We start from the raw sequence: 20,043 nt of genomic DNA, 5'->3' as shown, positions 1-20,043 counted from the left end.
TTTGCAGGGGAAACGCTCACAGATTTCCTCTGTTGAGCACCTCACTCACTGATAAGCTGTTGTGTGTCCTGGATGCTGATTGGACAGTGTGGTGTCACAGTCTTCTTTCTTTATTGCCACCCCTCTGCCCTGCCAAAAACAATGATGTCACCCTTGTTGCCATGGTCGGAGCAGGGCAAGCGGGAACATGCTAGCAAGAGGAGAGAGACAGGAGGAGCTGCTACCGTCTTTCTGAGGCCATGCAAACAACAAAAATACATGGAGGAGTTGTGCAACAATTAGACATGTTATTACATTACTCTTTTCCAGTGCATGCCTTCTGTTGCATGAGTAAATTTCTGATGAATTTTCCATCAGTTCAAACTATTTTAAACTCTAGTTTTATGACTTATGTCTCAAAAAGTTGATGAGAATAAGCAGAGTTTAGTTAAAAGATGGTTACAGTAAAAAGCTGCTGCCTGACACTTCAATTTATTATTGATTCTCTAGCACAGGTGCACAATAAATAGCCTTTCAAAATAAAACCAGTGCCTAACTTTGTGGACTTTTGCTACTCAAGAGTAATTGAAATTGATTTAGAATCAGACATTAGGTGCAGCCAGTAGGTGTATGGTGTGTTTCAGCATGAGTAGCTTTGTGGAAGACAGCAGTCAGAGCGGGAGAGTTGATGCAGTTTTTATGTTTTGTTTGGGAAAAGTCGACAGATACACAAGGCCGGCCGGAGCAGTGGAAAGTCCCCGTGTTGAGACGGAGCCAGTGGTAGTTTTCCTGATTCTCTTTTGCTTGAACTCCCCCTCACTAACAGGTCTGTGGGCCCTCTGTAGCAGCCCAAGACTGCAGAGAGAGAGGAATAATTCACACCACACACATGCATGTGAAATCCATCCACAACTATTTCTCCCAAAACATTCCTGACCAGATCCTCCTCTGCATATGCCAGGAGTTTATGCCTTGCTCAGCAAACTGCATAAGTCAACAACATCCAAAATTTGAACTAAAACACATTCTGGACAGATAGACACTCTCTTGGAATGTTTTTTGTGGTCAGGTGTTAAAAGGGACAATTTAACAGTTATCTGTTACTTAAAAACACCATAATTTCCATCAGTTATAATCATTTCATTATGGTTGGAAGTGGAACAATTCCTTCTGCCGTCTACCTTTCACAGGTGAAGCAGCATTGAGGGGGGACCCCAGATTCCAGTCGCTGTCCCTATCTTCGTCCTCCTCCTCTTCATCCTCTTCCTCCATCTCCAGCCACAGGACTGGTCCTCCTCCCATCAGCCCCACCAAGAGGAAGCTGAGTGGAGACCAGGGAGACAGCGACATGGATGACAATGAACATGTGGCAAAGATGAGTCGACTCTTCGCTGCACAGCTGTGAGTATTCTTCTGCGACGGTTTGAAAGAAGCTCCAACAAATAACACGATTAGAAACGGTTTTATAAGTAAGTCACTAAAGCTGGTTTCTGTCAATCTCCTTTTAAAAACTTTGGAGCCCAAATTTCTGTTGGCCTAGTGACGTTGCACAGACAGATTTACTCAAGAGGTCCCATTTGGACTCCAGGATGCCATGCCAGGTTTAGTTGACTCCACAATATCAAACACCTCTTACAGCTGCTCTGACTACTTGGAAACAGGAACGTAACAACAGAAAGATAACGCACAGCGTTTCCACATTCCCACTTCCTGGGAATCGAGAGGGAATTTTACGGTTCTGGTTTCTAAGGCAGGAGTAGGAGCAGGGCCAGATTAACACTTTGTTGTACCCTGAGCAACAATATTCAAGGGCCCCATCATCACGACCCAAGGATCACCATGATATGGTCATATACATAATATTTTACTGTTATATGCAGTAAATATACTCAATACTTAAAATTCTAACAGTCGTCAGGTGTATTTTGATTTACAAATATTTAAATGCTCATTGAACTACAAATGCACTACTATGTCCCCTATCAAAGACACCCACTCACATATGATGCTATAAAAACAAAACACATCAGCTTATGTATAATCTGGTAAAATTGACCCATTACATTGGGTCAAAATGAATAAATGAGCAACCACTTTCAAACCATTATTTATTTATTTAACAACACTTATTTCCAAATAGAAATGTATTGAAGTGATATCTATCACAGAAGACCACAGACAACACATCAAGGAACATTATGGTCCTCAGCTCATTTTAAGCAGAAATCTTGCTGACATGGTGACCCTGTCTCCTCAGAATTCAACAAGGCAATCAAGTTATTAGTCCAACACAAACTATTTGAAATCTGCCAGTTATCCTTCCACAACAATTCACACCATTTTCATAAAGCCGGCACCCCAAGGAAAAAACAAATAAAATGCAGTATCACTATTATCTGCTCATAAACATTTTGATCCTAAGCTCATTTGAACTTGTTTTAAAATAAAACAACTTGTTCGGCGTTTTTTTGCAGACTTTTGCAACTGCATTGCTTTACACACACAAGCGCGCACACACACACACACACACACAGAGTTTACCTTACCAGAACAGCAGCGGGTGCCGAACCGAAAGGAGAGGGAAGCAGCGGGCAGGATGAAGCAGGGAGGGGGATGGGGCTGTTACGCTATTGGTTAGGCAGGATAGTTTTTCTCTGCTTTTCTACGATGATTGGCTTAAACTTCTTCACCATGCCACTGAGTTGTGTTGTCAGACATGAGTACCACACGTGCATATTTGCCACAGAACACAACTCACGTACCCGCAGCTTTTTGCGTAGTTTAGAGGGGTGAGTTGTACCAGCGTAAATAGATGCCAAATTGCGTACTGGCTGAGCAAAATGCGTACAGGTTGGCAGGTCTGCTGCCCTGGGCCTGGGCTCTTCAGAGTTTGTGGACCCCTGGGCAATTGCCCAGTTGCCCGTATGGTTAATCCGGCCTTGAGTAGGAGCAGTAGTGTCAGAGTCATTTATCGGCCACTTCCTGTTGCTTATTGTTGCAAACAGGCAAGGGGGTGTTATGGGCTCGACACACGGGAGGCGACAAACGACCGCGATCAGCGAAATTTGTCGCTGTCGCTTTTATTACCTGACACACGGGAGGCGACCCGTGGCAGCGGCCAGAGGCAAAGCCGTCTACGCGTTCTGTTCCATGGCAAAATCGAAACTTACGTTGTTTTGTTTGGCTGTGTCAGGTTGGAGGGAATTAAGGTTATTTAAGCGGTTCAGAGTTAATAAAGTGGTAGATATGATGTTTCACAAGGTGCTGCTAGAGTTATGTGAAATCTTACTTCTGATTTTACTATAAAACATAATAATAATCAACTTCTCCTTCATGTTTGCTCGGAAATGTACGGAGCATCCTGTCCGCTCATTGGTCAGTGAATGAAACCTCCGTTGATTGGTCCTCGCTCGAGCGACAGCGATGAAAAGTTGAAAATGTTTCAACTTTCTGGGATCGCGTCGCTGGGTCGTACGTGCACGACACGTGCACGAGTGCAAACTTTCACACGCACGTTTTTCGCGTTTCGCTTAGTAGGAGAGAGACCCGCGATTATCGCTTTGTCGCGCATGTCTCATTGAAAATGAATGGAGGAGAGGCGATGTCACCTCCCGTGTGTCAAGCCCATTAGGTGTAGCTACGCTTCTTAGCTTTTGACAGTACAGATTTACAGATACAGATTTACAGATGCAAGTAATATGAATTATGAGATGACACAATGAGATCTGGAACAAGAAAGTCTGGATTGGCTCCAACAGAAAGTGCATGTTTGTGGAGTTACCAGGCCTTTCCACTGGATGTGTAAGCATTGTGAAAAGTCCACGAAAGTACACAGCAATTAGCCACCGTTGTAGTTGATCGGTGCACTCTGGACTCATCCCAGAAGCATAGTGTTGTGTCGCTCCGCTAAGTTTATGCTTCAATTCTATTGTTCTACACGCTACGCATTCAGAACGCGTCAGCTAAGCAGTTCAGGTCAAGCCAGACAGGAAGCGAAACACAAAATGTAAAGTATCTGGCAACTTTCAAAATAAAACACCTACAGAAGGATGAAGTAGTCGGTTTAAAGGTTTGTGCATCTCCACTGATCATGTTATTTAATTAGAATTATTAAAAACGATATCTGAAAGTACATCTTTCTGTTCTCTCTGGTGTTTTTCACAGTTTGAGGCATTTCTATTTACAGCGTGTGGTTTAATTTTGCATGTATTCATAACTGCTTTGCCCACTTGTTTATCACGAGTTGAATTTTATTTTGTACATATGTTTGTTAAAGTACAAAAGGACTTATTGTCTTATCAGCTTTCATTTTGTCTCAAATCCCTCAGCCATTTTGTTGGCTAAGAATAGAGTTTGTGAGAAATTAAACTGATGCAAACACCTGTGGTGTTTAAGGCTTTTCAGGCTGCTCATTGGACCATGATAATTACCTGAGACATAATCCATAATCCCTTCATTTAATCTTCATTTTTATTTAAGACCTTTAATTATTTGACTCTTGGTGCAGTAGGTGTATTCGTACCCAAAAGTCACTCAAGGCAACCTGCTTCAGCTTGAGGCTAATTTAAGGTGTTTTATTCCACATTAAGTCAGCTAGTATGGAGTTTCATTGATGATTGTGAGGAGCAGGATTATATAATCTAGTCTAGTCTAACAACACAAATCACGATGGAACCAGTAGTAGTGAACATTTTGAACGTAGCAGAAATAGCTAAGTGAGATTGGTGTTGTGTCAAAAAGCATCAAATCATGTCCTTAAAGCACCTCTTTTGAAAAAAAAATGACTTCCTGTCTAAATGATTTTTGTTTGCTAAAAGTACAGAACTTTTTATTGTAGCTATTCATTTATTTGTTTAGTTTGTTTGTCTAGGGTTATTTTTTGTACTGTACTTAGGGCTGCACGATGTTAGGAAAACCTGAGATATTCGATAACAATGATTACTATTGCGATGACGATTTTACTTGCGATAAATAAAAACTTAACTCGGGAACAAAAATAAAAACAAAGAAATAAAAAATATCTTAAAAATAAGAAAAGCAAAAGATGTGAGGAAAGGGAGAAAGAAAATGAACAAGAAAAGGCAATCAGTGGATCCCAGGAAAAGCAGAATCAGCAGAAAGAGCAGAACAAAGCTAACTCAGGTGTTTGCTAACCATCAAAATGAAGTGCCATCTGCCTCGGGGGCGGGCATCTAACCTATGAGAACCCACCCAATCGGCCAAAATGGATGAAGAGCTCTATTTGATTTGTTAAAAAAAAATCATCGTGCTTCCGTTTGTCTGACAGAATGCATTATATGTAGCAAACATTTGAGCTGACATTCATTGCGATATTTATCTGTTCTTTGCGATATGCATGTTGTGCACGCTGATATAACGATATATTTACATATATTGTGCAGCCCTAACTCTACTATACTTTTTATTGTTAAAGCTACTATGGCTAATTTGGAAAAGAAGTTAGTGTAACGATTAAATTTACATATTATTTAATGAACCATAAAATGTGAGATGCCGTAGGAAATATGAAATCATTCTTATGGATCTTTGGATAATTTAAACCAGAAGATTGGAACGTTTTATTGCAGGGATTATGTAACCACTTTGTATTAACTCAGAGACAAAGGAAAGAGAGTCAAGTTTAACAATTTTAAAGATTTATTACTAAACAAATTAAACTAGACTAACTTTAAACACTAAACGTATGATGAACTAAGGTGGAGTAAGACTGAGGATGGTGGTATATGTGTGAATATGTTCAGAACCAGCAAATCCGGAGAAACGATTTAGTTCTGATGGGAGTGAAGGTGATGTTTCACTCTAAGCTTTGGTTTGGAGATTTATAACACACATTGAGACGCCATTCTGCCGGTCTACATACCCTTTGCGGAAGTCCCCGTTAGATCAGGAATGTCAAGGTCCACCTTGACCTTCTCTGGCACTGAAGCCGGTAGAAAAGCAGCGGCTGCCGACCAGACCAGTCTTGAGATACTTCCAGGTCACGACAGTTTTATTGGCATCTAGCAAGACCCAAAAAGGAAGTCGTGATGGCTCAGCTTTTATTCTGAAAGGAACAGTTGCAGCAGGTGGAACATGTAACAGATTTCATCCAGCTTGTCTTTAGGTTCTTTCGGCTGAAGAGGAAAGTTACGGATTGGCCACTCTGACAACTTCTCTAGAACGCTTTGAACTGAAGTTTAAGATGACGTGGGCATAGTTTTATAATTTGGATGTTTCGATTTACGGTCGAATCAAAAAGGGACACCAAGAGGGGATTTACAAAGCACCACCAAAACCACGCCTCGCGTCAGATCTGGAAGGCTCTGATTGGATCAGAAAAAGGAAATGTGTCATGTGATTCTTAACATTACGTGTGATCAGTCTCTAGTGGAAACATTCAAAGTTATATTACTTATTAAAAACTACTGATCATAAACATTGTCATTTCACTGATTGGTTCACATTTTATTATTGGACTAACACTTTATTTGATTAGCTTTATTAAAAATAGAGTTCTTCTGATTTATTAAAAGAAAGAGTCCTTTGCCTTCATTCTTCTCTTGAGCTGGAAAGGAAGAAACAGTTTAGGAGCAGAGCATGAGACCTTTGCAATATCTCATGCAGATTAGGTTTGTGTCAGAAACTTCTGGTTTTGCTTTGAGCAGAGCAAAACAGAGCAGGGCCTTTTAGGTCAGAAATGGACAATTCATCACGCTACATTAGTATAAAACATACTTTTTCAAGTTCTTACATAGTATAGCTGTACATTTATTCTGAAGACTGGAAAGAAAAAAAAGGTTCTCTCACATTTGTCTTCAAACCCCCACCAATAACACGTTTGGGATTAAAAGCAACCATTGGACCATCCGGTTGTTGGTCTCGCCAGAAGCGTCTCAGTGAAAAGACTCGAGGGGAGGGGTGAGTGCTCCGTGATCGTGTTTGCGTTAAAAACCTAGCTTGTTCTGTAGATTCGCTATAGCAGCTTTAAGTTGTTGACAGTGAATTCATTTGGGGTCATTAAAATAACTTTACTTTAAAAGTACCAAATAGTCAAAGATGGGTTGTTATCGAATGGTGACGAGCCTGTAACGGTCCCTGTTCGGTTCTTATCACGCCCAACTCTCACCAGCTGTGCATGATCGGCTTGCTGCCCGCGGTTGAGTGGACAACAACATCCAACCAGTTAAATAACTCACTCACCTCTGTGGTGCTCAGTCATCGTTTCCTCACGGGAAGAGTTTCTAGTCCGTGAATCTACGCAGCCGTTCCCACACCAGCCAAAGACCCTGCTTCCAGTCATTGCACCTCTCGTCTCCCACCAAAACAATCCAATCATGCCCCAGCCTGACTCCACCAGCCGGAGGCTGTCGGCGTATAGTGTGCATATCCCCTCCAACACTTCTCCTTAGCTCACACCTGCCTTCATCCGTGTGTTGATCACCAACAAAACCTTCCGATCCCTGCTACGCTCAACGAGCATGACTGACAATTCCCCCTGCTGCTCAGGGATTTGTTGAAACTTGTAGTCAGAAGCTTCTATTGAAAAGTGTTTTGGTCCCACAGCAGTGATAACTGGTGAATGATGGGTTTATTAGTGTGTTTAGTTAGCACCCGGCACATAAAGGGGATGCTCATAAATGGTCATTTCTGCTGAATTTCATTGGCTGTTCTTGTTTTTTCTCGTTGTTCCTGCTGTTGATTGTTGCTACAATTGTGCTCATTCTTCACATTTCCGAAAGCTTCTGTTATTCTCCAAAACCAAAGTTTCATGTTTGAATTCATACTTTTTGCCTTTGGTCAGCGAGTTTTGACACATTTGGATTTAATAATTTATTCATTCTGAAGCAGCTGTTAGAGGAAAGAAAGGTTTCAGTGTGATAAGATTAAAACATAGAATAAGTGAATAGACGGGTTCATTAATGAGTGATTTATGAGTAATGCATTTAGATATAATCTCTGTCATTACCAAAAACCTTTGACATCACTAGTCCTAGTGGCAGGCTGATTTGAGGGCATGATCTTTGTTTTGGGTCTGCATATGCTGCTACAGGTATGCACATGTGTTGCATTTGCTGTGCAAATGTGCACTTCTGAGTGTGTGTGGGGGTGGGGGTCAGCCAGCAGGGACTACTTTCTCATTTTCTCTGAGAAGTAGGAGGAGCCTTGAACAAAGAGGCCTTATCCTGTCCACTGGAGCCTGTGGGCTGGAAGCTTGCTGCAACCTGTTTGCCGCTCTGCAGTGTCAGACCCACCAGTGCAAAAGTCCTCAGCTGTCTCACTCTTAGCTGTCTCACTCTTTGTCGAACACAAGTCAGAGAGCCAGACTCTGCGTTGGCATTTGATTGCACACAAACAGCTGTTCTCCTGTTGGTAGGTCATGTTTGAATCAGACAGAATTTCCATTTGTCTTATATGAGATCTGAACATTTATAGTGGCATGCAATGTGCATTACATTCATGTTATACTGCTGTGTGATGCTATTCCAGGCGTAGTGGCTTGAAGCAAAATGCAGCTGCTTTCTACTGGGAACTCCGTCAGTAAGTTGTTCTCATGGAAGGTTCTCCAGAGGCCAAACGGGGAGAAAATAAGATTGTGTGTGTGTGCGAGGGGGGGGGGGGGGCTTGGGGGGCATTGTTACACTCCTGTTGTACATGAGACCATGTGACGGGCGTGTTATAGAAGGAGGACTTTAAATTCCCTCTGAGGACGTGTGTCTTATTGCAACTGTGTTCACATTATTGTTGTCTTTGTGTCTCTTTTGTGGTTGAATCTTTCCAAGCTCTGATATAAGGAAACTCCAGTTTTCCTTCTTTATTCTCACCAAACTGGAGACATTTGCATTTTTGTCTTATATGAAATATGTTAATTATGCCACGTCACAGATGGGACAAAAATCTCAATGAGAGGGGCAGTCTGTTGAGGACATGTGTTACGACGGATTTGCTGTTTTTATTATTATTTAGTCCAAAAGGATCTAAAATCCATCTCCAGCTGAACCTGTGATGTCTGTGTCCTTTAAAACATTTCTGTTATTGTATACTTCGTCCTCTGTTTTCTTTTCATCCTTTTTATTCTCCGCTTGAATCATTTCCAGATGTTTCCTGTGTCCCCCCCTCGTTCTTCCTCCTTTTGAATATATTTAGTAGGATCTGAATCTGTGCCCAGACAAATATTAGCAGGGAAGATGTTTTGTATTGAGTTATACATTAATGTTTATTTAACCATAAATAATATCGGTATTGATCAAAGGCAGACCTACAGCAGCGCTCTGAATCCGTCTCTGTCACTTAAACACACAATCACGACCTTAAGCTAGAGGCTAACTTAAACAGAGTGTCATTTGTCTGGTCTCTAAATGTCTATACTTAATGACAGATCTTAGTAGTTTAATATCCTTCAAGATACTTTACTGCATCTTTTATCCGTTGAGGGTTTTGACTCACTGGGTTTTAAATGAAGGGATGAAAAAGTAGCTCTCTGCCACACTGACTACCACTAATGGCAGGCTGCACAAAACCAAGACTTTGTAATCAGACAGATATCTGCGCCCTGTTTCATCGTACTGTAAAGTTCATTCGGGCTTGAAGTCATGGTGGTTACGGGGGAAGCAGAACACTTTTCTTGGACTTTTAAGTATTTTCTTAAATAACAGCTCAGTGATAATCCAGGACCTATATGGGGACAGTGCTGTGTTGGGAGTACATGGTAAGAAATAAATGTTGAGTTTACTTAGCTAAGTTATGTCAACTGGTTCCACTAAACCTTGTTGTTTAAAGGTCAACTTCACCGAAAAAAAAACAGTTTTTTAGATGATCATTTCTGATTATAATAGATCACTCAGAGTTTTTCATGCAGGCTGAACATCAAAATGGGTCTCCTACACCTTTCTCCTGCATTAGCCTCTGATATAAAATAAACAGTGAAACGCTAGGATTAGAAAATCCTGACAGATCTACATCACACTGTCACTTAACATTCATGGACTCACCCTCCTTGACTCACTCACGTTTAGCGTCCAGGAAACAGCAGAGAACGTCTTGCTAGTAGAAGCTAGCTGTTAGCATTAGCAACTTCACCACACAGCAGAACTCATCCAGGCTTGTGTTATTAGTGGAGGTAAAACATCCATGTTGCAGAGTAAAGAGTCAGTGATGGAGTCACATTGCAATAAGAGGTGAGAAGTCCAAATATCAGGAAATAATACTCCAGATCCTGTCGTCTGAAGCTACTTTCTCCTCTGGGGTAATTGTCCCTGCTGAAACAGGTGCACTGGAGGCGCGTCCCCCTTCCCCCCGTAGTATGACTTATAAATAATTCATTCTCTGTAAGCAACTTGGTTTAGTGGAACCAGTTAACATAACCTGGTTAAGTTAATTCAGTAGTTCATTTCCTAGAGTGTACTTCAAAACACAAGAAAATATTTTTAATTGCACCATCCACCCATCGTCTTGTTCTTTTAGCTTTCCCAGAGCTCTAGTGCTGTTTTATCTAACCAGGTTTTAAAACTAGAGGTGAGTAATAGGGACAGAAACACAGGGCGGGGTCTAAAAGGCTGAACGCTGACATGAAATGTGGTTTAGTGGGTAATCAGAAGCAAGGGTGGTTGATTCCACAGCTGCACCATTCATTGGACGGATTTGTTGACAGTGTTCGTTGGTTGCTGTAATGAACCTCCCCTCCCCCCGTATGAGGATGTGGGCTCGCTGGCCTTTGGCGGTGATGAAAGTTTGGAACTTTCACAGCATTGCTGCTCGGAGGGATGAAAGATCTCTGAGTTTTTGTTCATTTGCAGGTCAGAATTAGTGATAAAAGTGAAACTTGGATAGGAACAAGCATTTCTTAGTGTCAGCAATTTATTAACTTTGACATTACGATGAGACTTCTGATGGACCAGCACCACAAAGCAATTGGTGTTTTCACTAGAATGAAGCTGAAAAGTGATACCTCCAAATAAATGGTATAAGCTTGTGAGCCACGATTTGTGTAAGGGCTGCCAAGACTATCCCTCAGTTAACCATCAGGAAGTTTGCTGGTGATTGTGAGTGAAAGAAAGGAGGAAAAAAAGATGGGTGTGTGTGTGTGTGCTCATGTAGGCTTTGAGCACAAACGAAGGAAACCTCCTTCTTTTCTGAGCGAAGGTCTGGACCATTCACATGCAGCTCCTCTCTTCCCACTACTTCCTCTCTGCCGGTTTGGACTCCAGATGCTTGACCCAGCAGTCAGGTTGCCTGGTCACATGGATCTACAACTGTTTTCCTCCTCTGGATGTTTTGCATCCAAACGAACCCTGAATCAAATCAAATCAACTTTATTTATATAGCACTTTTCTTACAAAAAAAAAAAGCAACCCAAAGTGCTTCACAGATTAAAATGGCCCCATAGATCCCATATTCCCATCCCAGCCCCCCTCCCTAAGTATAAAACAATTGACAATTACACTTCCCCTCCCGCAACCAATTTCCAAGGTGAACACACACGCACACACACACACACACACGCACACACACACACACACGCGCGCGCACACACACACACGCGCACACACACACACACGCACACACACACACACGCACACACACACACACACACACACACACACACACACACACACACACACACACACACACACACTTGCATGCACACACACACACTCGCACGCACGCACACACACACACACACACACACACACACACACACACACACACACACACACACACACACACACACACACACACGTGCACAACAGAGTAAACAATCAGGGTATCCGCGGGTCCTTAAAAAGTCTTAAAAAGTCTTAAATTGGCTTTTCCAAATTTAAGGCCTTAAAAATTACAAATAATCCTTAAATACAGTTTCCAAAGGTCTTAAATTACCAAAGGCCCACTAAACAAGATTCTTTTATTTCTATAAAATTTTCATGAATTCCTAGTTGGTGTTCAGTGTTTTTTTGTGTACGATGTTGCCGTAAGCAGAACCGTACACATTCAGCTGGTTGTGAAAGGGGGCTATTTTTAGATGAGCACATTAGCTGGTTAAGCTAGTGGGAGCTTGCGCCATGGGGAAGTGCAAGTTTAATGGTAACTGGATGGCTAATCCCACGTTCGTAACGTGGTTAGCACCGGTTCCAGGCAATAGCTGGAAATTATAGCTTAAATTAAAATTTAAAAACAGCTTAAATTTGGTCAAAGTGGCCCTAAAAAGGTCTTAAAAAGTCTTAAATTTGGCTCCCTTAAACCTGCAGATACCCTGAACAATAGGCTGAGTTCAGATGGGTCAGGTAATGGACGACACATTATCAGCGGAACCATCTGCCTCGACAGCAACAGATCCACGGCAGCAGCCAAGACACCGGCCCATGATGCCCAGGGAGGGAGGGCGGAGACCCCACCACTGCCTGGGCATTACCCGGGGAGCGCCCCAGCCTCCGCCGCCGACCACCGGCCCCAAGGCAGAGGGCTCCACTGCTTTTTCATCACTAAGCAAAAAACTAAAACCACAAACAAAGTTGTCTCCTGCTCCCTTTCTGCCAACAATCACTTACATTTAAATAAAGTTACTTTTCCACTTTGTGTGTGTGTGTGTGTGTGTGTGTGTGTGTGTGTGTGTGTGTTTGTGTGTTTGTGTGTGTGTGTGTCAGAATGATAAAAGTTGTACGGTAAGATTTGCTCCCTGTAATTGGGCCTCAGTTTGTCAGAAGGGAGCAGAGCAGCACAGGAAGACGTGCGCGCACACACACACGCGCACACACACACACACACACACACACAAAAATGCAGAAACAAAGAACTCGTGTGATGCACTCACAGGAAATAGTCACTACCTATTAAACTTCCAGTGAGTCTGCACAATCTCTTTGTCATAAGTTAGATTTATACTTTTTACTAATTTATCTTTGCTTTCCCAGTAATCAGCAAACTAAACTGCAAGATTTCTTTGTGGTGGAAAATTATTTGTTTTAATATGTTTTAATATGTCTGAAAAACCAAATGGTCAACTCAGACTTGTGCGATTAGTCAGATTCCCTGTCACTAATGAAGTCTGAGGGGGAAAAGAAAAAGTTACAGGACTGAATCGAACATTGACTGCAGCTCTGCAGTGAGAGAGCAGAGATGATGAGGCTGAAACCATTTCAGGCTTTGAACTCAGTGCCCGTGTGTCGCTTTGTGCAGAGATAAGTCTGGAGCCCGTCCATGTTGGATTCATTTATAGGAGTGTTCCCCCTGTCTCCATGGCACAGAAATGCGTGCATGTGTGTGTGTGTGTGTGTGTGTGTGTGTGTGTGTGTGTGTGTGTGTGTGTGTGTATCAGATGGTCTTATTAAACCATGTCTATTAGGTCAGGTTTAATAGGTCTTTTTTTGGGAATTTTTGGTTAAAACTAGATTTGTATTATTTATTTATCACATTTGAACATTTTTCTTACCTAAATTGCACTCCAGCACTCCCATCAAGAGGTTTTCACAAAAAACATTCCTCACATATAATGAAACCCCCAGTGAATCGTGGCGGACGGCTGCTCGTACTGACCCAGGTTTTGCTGGAGGTCTCTTCCTGTTAGCGGGGAGTTTTCCTCTCCACTGTCGCTACATGCTTGCTCAGTATGAGGGGTTGCTGTAAAGTCTAACACAACAAGTTAATCAGCTCGGTATGAAGGAAACTAACTGGAATGTTTACTTTGTGAAGGGCCTTGATACGACTCTTGTTGTGATTTGCTGCTATATAAATGAATGAAACAGAAATAATGTCACGTTTTTAAAAACAGAAACGGACACAATAACAAAACTTAAGCTGTAGTTTTTTTTCTATCTAAAAGCAAGTGCAGAGTCATAAACATCCTTCTTACATCAAGAGGAATAAAATCCATTCCTCCTTTTTGTGTTTTGACCTAGGAAACCTAACGGAGACTACCGCAGCTCCCCCGTTGCTAAGGACCGGAGCCGGAGCCCCAGTGAGCGCAAGATGGTTGCCAGTGCGTTGGGACTCCCAAACAACCACTTGTTTGGTCACACACACCACCACCACCATCACCATCACCACCACATGGCCACCTTAGCCAGCATGGACCAGCCACTGGCACTCACCAAAAACAGCATGGTGGAGGCGGCACGCAGCAGCGCCGCGGCCATGGTCACAATGCCACACACAGTCAGCACAGTGGAACGCCAGCAGGTAGCACCTACATCCTCTTTTTGCCCCAAATGCATTTTTCTCAGACGCTATGCTTTTTGCTTTGTGGTCCCTGAATCAGGCTGCTGCAACTCTTCTTAAAACCTCATATCGATCTGCTCCCCACCGTGGAGTTGTTACTAAAACCTTTTTTTCATGTTTTAGAACCGTCCATCTGTGATCACGTGTGCTGCAGCCAACAATCGAAACTGCAACCTGTCCCAGTGTCCGGTGTCGCACAACGGCTGCTCCAACCTCGCCAACAACTACAGAAGAATCAACCGTGAGTCCCAGCATGCACCTCAAAGTGAGTGTCATGATTTCTGTGGGCTGATCATTTTCTAACAGCTATTTTTATGATCCCTGAGAAATAACAACACTCATTATGTTCCCCAGTGAACTTTAAAACGGTGATTTAATAAAGTAAAAGTGAAGTCGTTTGTTTCCAGTGACCTAAAATTACCCGTAATAAATCGCCCGCAGACCGTAGTAAAAGTGAACATGTGGGATGTTTTTCTCTTGTCGTGACTAAACCCTCCGTGCCTTCCAGCCAACACAGCCTGCGACCCTGTGATTGAGGAGCATTTCCGTCGCAGCCTCGGGAAGAACTACAAGGAACCCGAGCCCCCCGCCACCAACTCTGTGTCCATCACCGGCTCGGTGGACGACCACTTTGCCAAGGCGCTGGGCGAAACCTGGCTGCAGATCAAAAACAAGGGCAGTCCCTCGTCGTCCGGCAGCAGCCCAAACGCCTCTCCCAACAGTCACATGGTCAACCACAACCACTCCCCTTCTGTCGTCTCTTGAAGGCATAGCACCCTACCCACCCACCCCCTCACCAGCTCATCCAATCCTCCCAATTCCAGCATCCGTGCCCCTGCCACTTTGGTCCGTCACCAGCATCCCTGAGGGAATGCCTGCCTGCTGGTCTGCTAAAAACAGCCAAAACCTTCAAGCCTGCTCTCTCACTGTGCACGCACACAGGGTCAATCAAGCAATAAAGACATGGCCCCCTCCATGCTGTCCTCCGGTGCTGCATGGCAGTAAACCAGCGCTGCGTGAAGAGGATCCTGAAGTAAAGCATCAGCTCCAGTCTCACAACAGAAACCCTGCGTTTGTAGCTCTGAGCAGAGCGAGTGTCTGTAGTTATATGTACATATAAGGAGGGGAAGGACGATATTTTAATTATTAACTTTTTGTTTCTGTAACTAGTTCTGTGTATCGTTCCTGGTTTATGACACGCCTGGCCTCTGAACGACAAGATGAGTGAGAAACACGTCTTAGAAGAACATCCACTACCCATCTGACTGTGCTACCAAAGAAACCTGTCACACACACTCACACACACACACTCTCAACCCGAGTCAGTTTGTGTGCTCTTGAGTGATGGACTCGGTCTGATTTGGTGATCTGAACACACCGGCATCAGAGATGATCTCACCTTTATCTGATTAATCATCATTTCTGGGACGAAATTTTATTTGGGTTCTGTTGGTATCATAAGTTTGTCTTTGAGTTCATGAGGGGTTAAAGGTCAGTCTTTGGTGTGTTTCAAACTGCTGATGAGGTGAAGATAATGCTACGTATCACTAAAGAAAAATGAAACACGTATTGGGGTTTTACGCCCGGAGTTGAGAGGATTAAACATGATTTCTTTGACTGTGTCGCTCTCCTTGAACCCGGGTGTTGTAACTATCCGTCTCTTCTCCTCACTGTGGTTCAATGGATCTCTGAGGGGTAAATTAATGCTGTTAAAGATGCATGTTAATGTTTTTAATAGCTGGTATCTATTAGTGTTTTGTTTTCGCATTTCAAACCTAACTATTAACCTTTTCCTTCAGACGTTAGTTGTTACTTCTTTTGCTGCCAGTAACAGACATAGACACTATACACTCACTGCTGGGTCAGTTGTACTCCATGTTCCTATTGTTATGATCATTTTCTACATTTGTTTTTCCATTAATTGTAACATGATAGCAAACGTGTGTGGGACGGCCTCCGGACAGGCTCTGTTAGGGATGGGAGCTGCCTTTCGTCAAACTTCCCCAGAACAAAATCACAAATCTGTTTAATCCCTGATGATAGTCTTGTTGTGGACTTGGCTTGTGGGATAGACGGTTTCTCCATATGATGTTGATCCATCAGTGGTTCAGGATGCTACAGCCTGCAGCGTGACAGATTGGCACAGATTAGTCAGCAGGAATCTTTGTACCAACATTCACCTTTAGAGACTTTTTAAAGAGCTGCTTTTCTCCTAAATTATCCCCTAAAATTAACCGCATGAAGAAAATGAGTTTGTAGACTTTGTTGCTTATAAAATAAAAGTAATATTTAGCTTATTTTATAGTTGATGTTGCAGCTCTAGTCTTTATCGGTTGACTTTTTGTGTTCTGACTTGATGTTCAGACCTAAAATAAAAGCATACTTCAGTTCTTTCAGTTAAAAACATAAATATGACTTTGTTAGAAGAATCAAGCATTCCTCTAGTGGCCTCATGTGTGCACATCATCAACAGAGGAAGATATTTACCCCCGACAGTTTTTTATGGTATGGTACAGAAATGACTAAATTGAGTACCGTGACATTTTCAGAGACATTTTAAAGGTGTTGTTGGGAGAACTGGGCTTGTAGTCGCAGCTCGTTATTCTGTCGCTGACGTTCAGAATCATTTCAAATGGTGAGGCCTTTAATTGTTTGCTTTGAAGACGTTTTGGAGCGTGAACGATGATCCTACGGAGTTCCATTAATGAAAGCTGTTCTCTCTAAAAAGTCCACACATTCCATCGTTTGCTGATGGGGAAACGAGAATGGTCAGCGTCATGGGGGTGGGGTTAGGGTTGGGGCGGAGCTTCAGGAGCTGTGCTTTTGTAAGTGAGTCATGAGTTTTTCCTGCCATGTAAAAGTCTGTTGACACAGTCATGCCCCCCCCCCCCCCCCCCCCCATCTCAGATCCACGTGGACCTGCTGTAGTTGGCGCAGCGCAATAAAACGCGAGGGGATAAGGGGGCAGTTTGTCCAGAGAATTTAACCTTCTTTTATTTACTTTCTCGTTAGCATTTCACTACCACCCTGTAGGTAGGAGGCGCTCTCGCTTCGGCATGCACTCCCTACACACTGTAGGAAAATCACTTAATAAAAAATACCCTTTTAAAAATAATAGGTAACTATAAGACCATCATTACGCTGTGCGTAACGAATGTACAGAGAAAAAATCGTAGGTATTTTTGAGGATCAATTAATTTGGTAATGACATGTAGCTATTTAATTGTTTTTTTTTTTCCTGTCCTTATATTGTAATCATTGTATTTTCTTTTTATATATTTTTTTGGGGGGAAAAAAAGTTGATCTTTTTTTTTTGTCAGTAGAGTTTGTCTTGTTCGCGTTAAGATTCAAGTGCAGGAACACAGTAAATGTATAAAACCACAAAAAGCCGCAGGTGTGTCGGTGACAATCGCTACTTCCATTCTCCCCAGTGGGGTCTGCCCAATCTGAAGACGTTCGAACAAAAGTTTATCACTTGTACTATTTGCATAAGATGCATTGACCAGTGAGTAATAACAGCTACCAATGTTAGCGATGGGACAGCTAACAGAATAACTTGTAAACCCTTCAGACTATTAAAGAGTGTGTTAATTATTTAAAGTGGCAAAAGTTATTACCCATAAATCCTCTAACGCTTATCGAATCAACCAGGGGTTGGACTTCACTTTGACTGCACCACATTTTCCAGGTCGTGATTTGAAGTGGAAGTAGCATCATGTACTTAGTGGTAGTAATACTTCAAACTGTAAGGTATAGTCTATCCAGAAAACTATTTGTGGCTCTCTGTCTCCTACTTAAAAGGTTTTGGCAGGCCACCTTTTTTGTACGTAAAGTAGCCTTGATGAACAATAAAGTGCTTTTAAACCACTGACTATTTCTGTTCTCATTGTGGCGATGTAAAAGAGTTAAGAGATCTTACAGATGGTTGTGAAAAGAGGTATAGAACAAATCAATGTCCGATTCATGCTGCAGTCATTTCTGCTGCTGGATGTTTACAAATGGTTAAGATGTGTTTTACTCACACTTTAATGTGGTTAAACAGTGACAGAAGGGTGTTGTGTTAACAACAGCTCCAAGAGGATATTACGTTCTGGCAACTAAATAAAAACAACCCAATCTGTGGAATTTGAGTGTAAGCATATTTTATTCAAGGTTAACCGCTTGTAAAACTCATTTTTACAAGTTATGATGCAGAAACATACAGGTTTGCAGAACAGACAGGACTTTGCAAAGTGGATTCATAAATGAACATCTACATGCATTGATAAAAAACACCCATCTGTTAGGGATGGGAGCTGCCTAAAAATCACATATTTCGATCCAAGATGTCTGCTGTAACCGTGTTATTAAACTGTACAGTAACATCTGTCTGCAGGTTCCCTCACAGGAATGATCGCAGCACTGGTTTAAGTATCAGCTGCTCTGTGTATGTCAGTCTCCAGTAAACAGACAAGATGGATGGATCTGTTGAGCGGGCAGCCACATTTTTCTGTTTTTATAATTTACCTGAAACTCTTTTCCAGCCTGAATAAAGAAACGGATGTTAAAGTCTGGTTGAAGAAGAAAGCAAAACCTAGAATTTAACTTTACAGAAAAAAAGCACATTTTGTTTGGGCTGTTTGTTTCTAAGGAACCTTGAGTTTAGTTCCAACAGGTGAGGTGAACTTAACAGTTTTACACACAGTGTTAGCAGTTAACATGCTAGTGCATCATGTTTTTCTAGTATCAGGACCTGGTGTCTAAGTAATGGCGCTGATTTTTATAAAGTAAAGTAGGAAGAAAATGAAACCACAGACTGTAGCGTGAAGTCCTTTATTCCTGTTGCACTTGATTGCTTTAGGTCTTCAGATGCTCTCATCATCACTCATGTCCCAGATCTGAGCAGAGATAAAAGACAAGAAGAAAATATTAATAAAATGTTGAGAGCAAGTTTACTGTAGTTAGATTTCTGAATTGTGAGGTTCCTCAGGGAATTATTTTGGGTACTTTTAGTTGCTTTGTCAGTGAAATGCAGGTTTCCATTTAGATCAGGCAACAGTTTTTGACAAAGTTTTTAGTCAAATCAAATACAGAAATGATCATTTTAGGAAATCTAAAGCATCTGAGGTAAAAAATTTCAAGTTAAAAATAATCTGAATCTGAAATGTTCTTTGGTTAAAACAATTTGCGTAAATTTTTTTTGTAAAACTTAAAAGAGAATATTAACAGCATATAATGTGCACCACACGTGTGACATTACAATCAATCACTACCAACTGGTTTCTTACCAGGGAGTCTAACACACACACACACACACACACACACACACACACACACACACACACACACACACACACACACACACACACACACACACAGAAACCTCCTTTGCAATAGCGTGTGAGTCAACAAAAACGGCCCTCTCATGGCAGCAGATTCTTCACATTCTCTCACTGCAAAACGTAATTCACATACCTCTACCACTGTCAGGAATGTTACACACACATAGCTGTGAGTGCACACACACACAGACAAGTCCACGCTGCATTCCTCTGCTTCACAACAAAACGATCCACAAAGCAAAAAATAAAAATAATAATAAAATAAAAAACGCCTTAAGCCAAAATCCTTTTTGATAAAGTATATTTTGACATTTAAGGACAACATGGACATTCTTAGCAACAAATCAAACTGCAACCATTTCAGTTTCTATAATTCTAATGTTTGTTTTTATTAACGTTAAAAACAAAAAAAATTGTTTAAATGATGTATATAAGATAGGAACAACAGCAGATGTTTGGGTATGGAAGTCTTTGTAGATATTTTATTAGACATTAAATATCATCTCCAGCAGACTGCTACATTTTACATGGCTGA

General features: G+C 41.9%; 2 protein-coding genes across 6 annotated transcripts in view; one reads left to right on the top strand and one right to left on the bottom strand.

The window, feature by feature from the left end:
* The window catches only part of vgll4b (vestigial-like family member 4b), a 47,895-nt gene extending 32,744 nt beyond the window's left edge, over positions 1–15,151 (top strand). For 2 of the 3 annotated variants that reach the window (XM_015959080.3, XM_015959078.3), the window contains 4 exons: positions 1,170–1,380; positions 13,869–14,148; positions 14,311–14,452; positions 14,696–15,151. In XM_015959080.3, the coding sequence (XP_015814566.1) occupies positions 1,170–1,380; positions 13,869–14,148; positions 14,311–14,452; positions 14,696–14,952 (890 nt within the window). In that variant the 3' untranslated portion in view covers positions 14,953–15,151. The remainder of the gene's footprint in view (positions 1–1,169; positions 1,381–13,868; positions 14,149–14,310; positions 14,453–14,695) is intronic. The other variant, XM_015959079.3, reaches the window with a different exon arrangement.
* A 3,161-nt stretch (positions 15,152–18,312) lies between these two features.
* atg7 (ATG7 autophagy related 7 homolog (S. cerevisiae)) overlaps positions 18,313–20,043 on the bottom strand; it is an 87,625-nt gene continuing 85,894 nt past the window's right edge. For all 3 annotated transcript variants that reach the window (XM_015959077.3, XM_015959076.3, XM_015959075.3), the window contains exon 19: positions 18,313–19,064. In XM_015959077.3, the coding sequence (XP_015814563.3) occupies positions 19,032–19,064 (33 nt within the window). In that variant the 3' untranslated portion in view covers positions 18,313–19,031. The remainder of the gene's footprint in view (positions 19,065–20,043) is intronic.

This window comes from Nothobranchius furzeri, chromosome 3, assembly GCF_043380555.1.
Source record: "Nothobranchius furzeri strain GRZ-AD chromosome 3, NfurGRZ-RIMD1, whole genome shotgun sequence".
Taxonomy (NCBI): domain Eukaryota; kingdom Metazoa; phylum Chordata; class Actinopteri; order Cyprinodontiformes; family Nothobranchiidae; genus Nothobranchius; species Nothobranchius furzeri.
The sequence above is the reverse complement of the archived record's forward strand: the minus strand, read 5'-3'. Positions and strand labels throughout refer to the sequence as shown.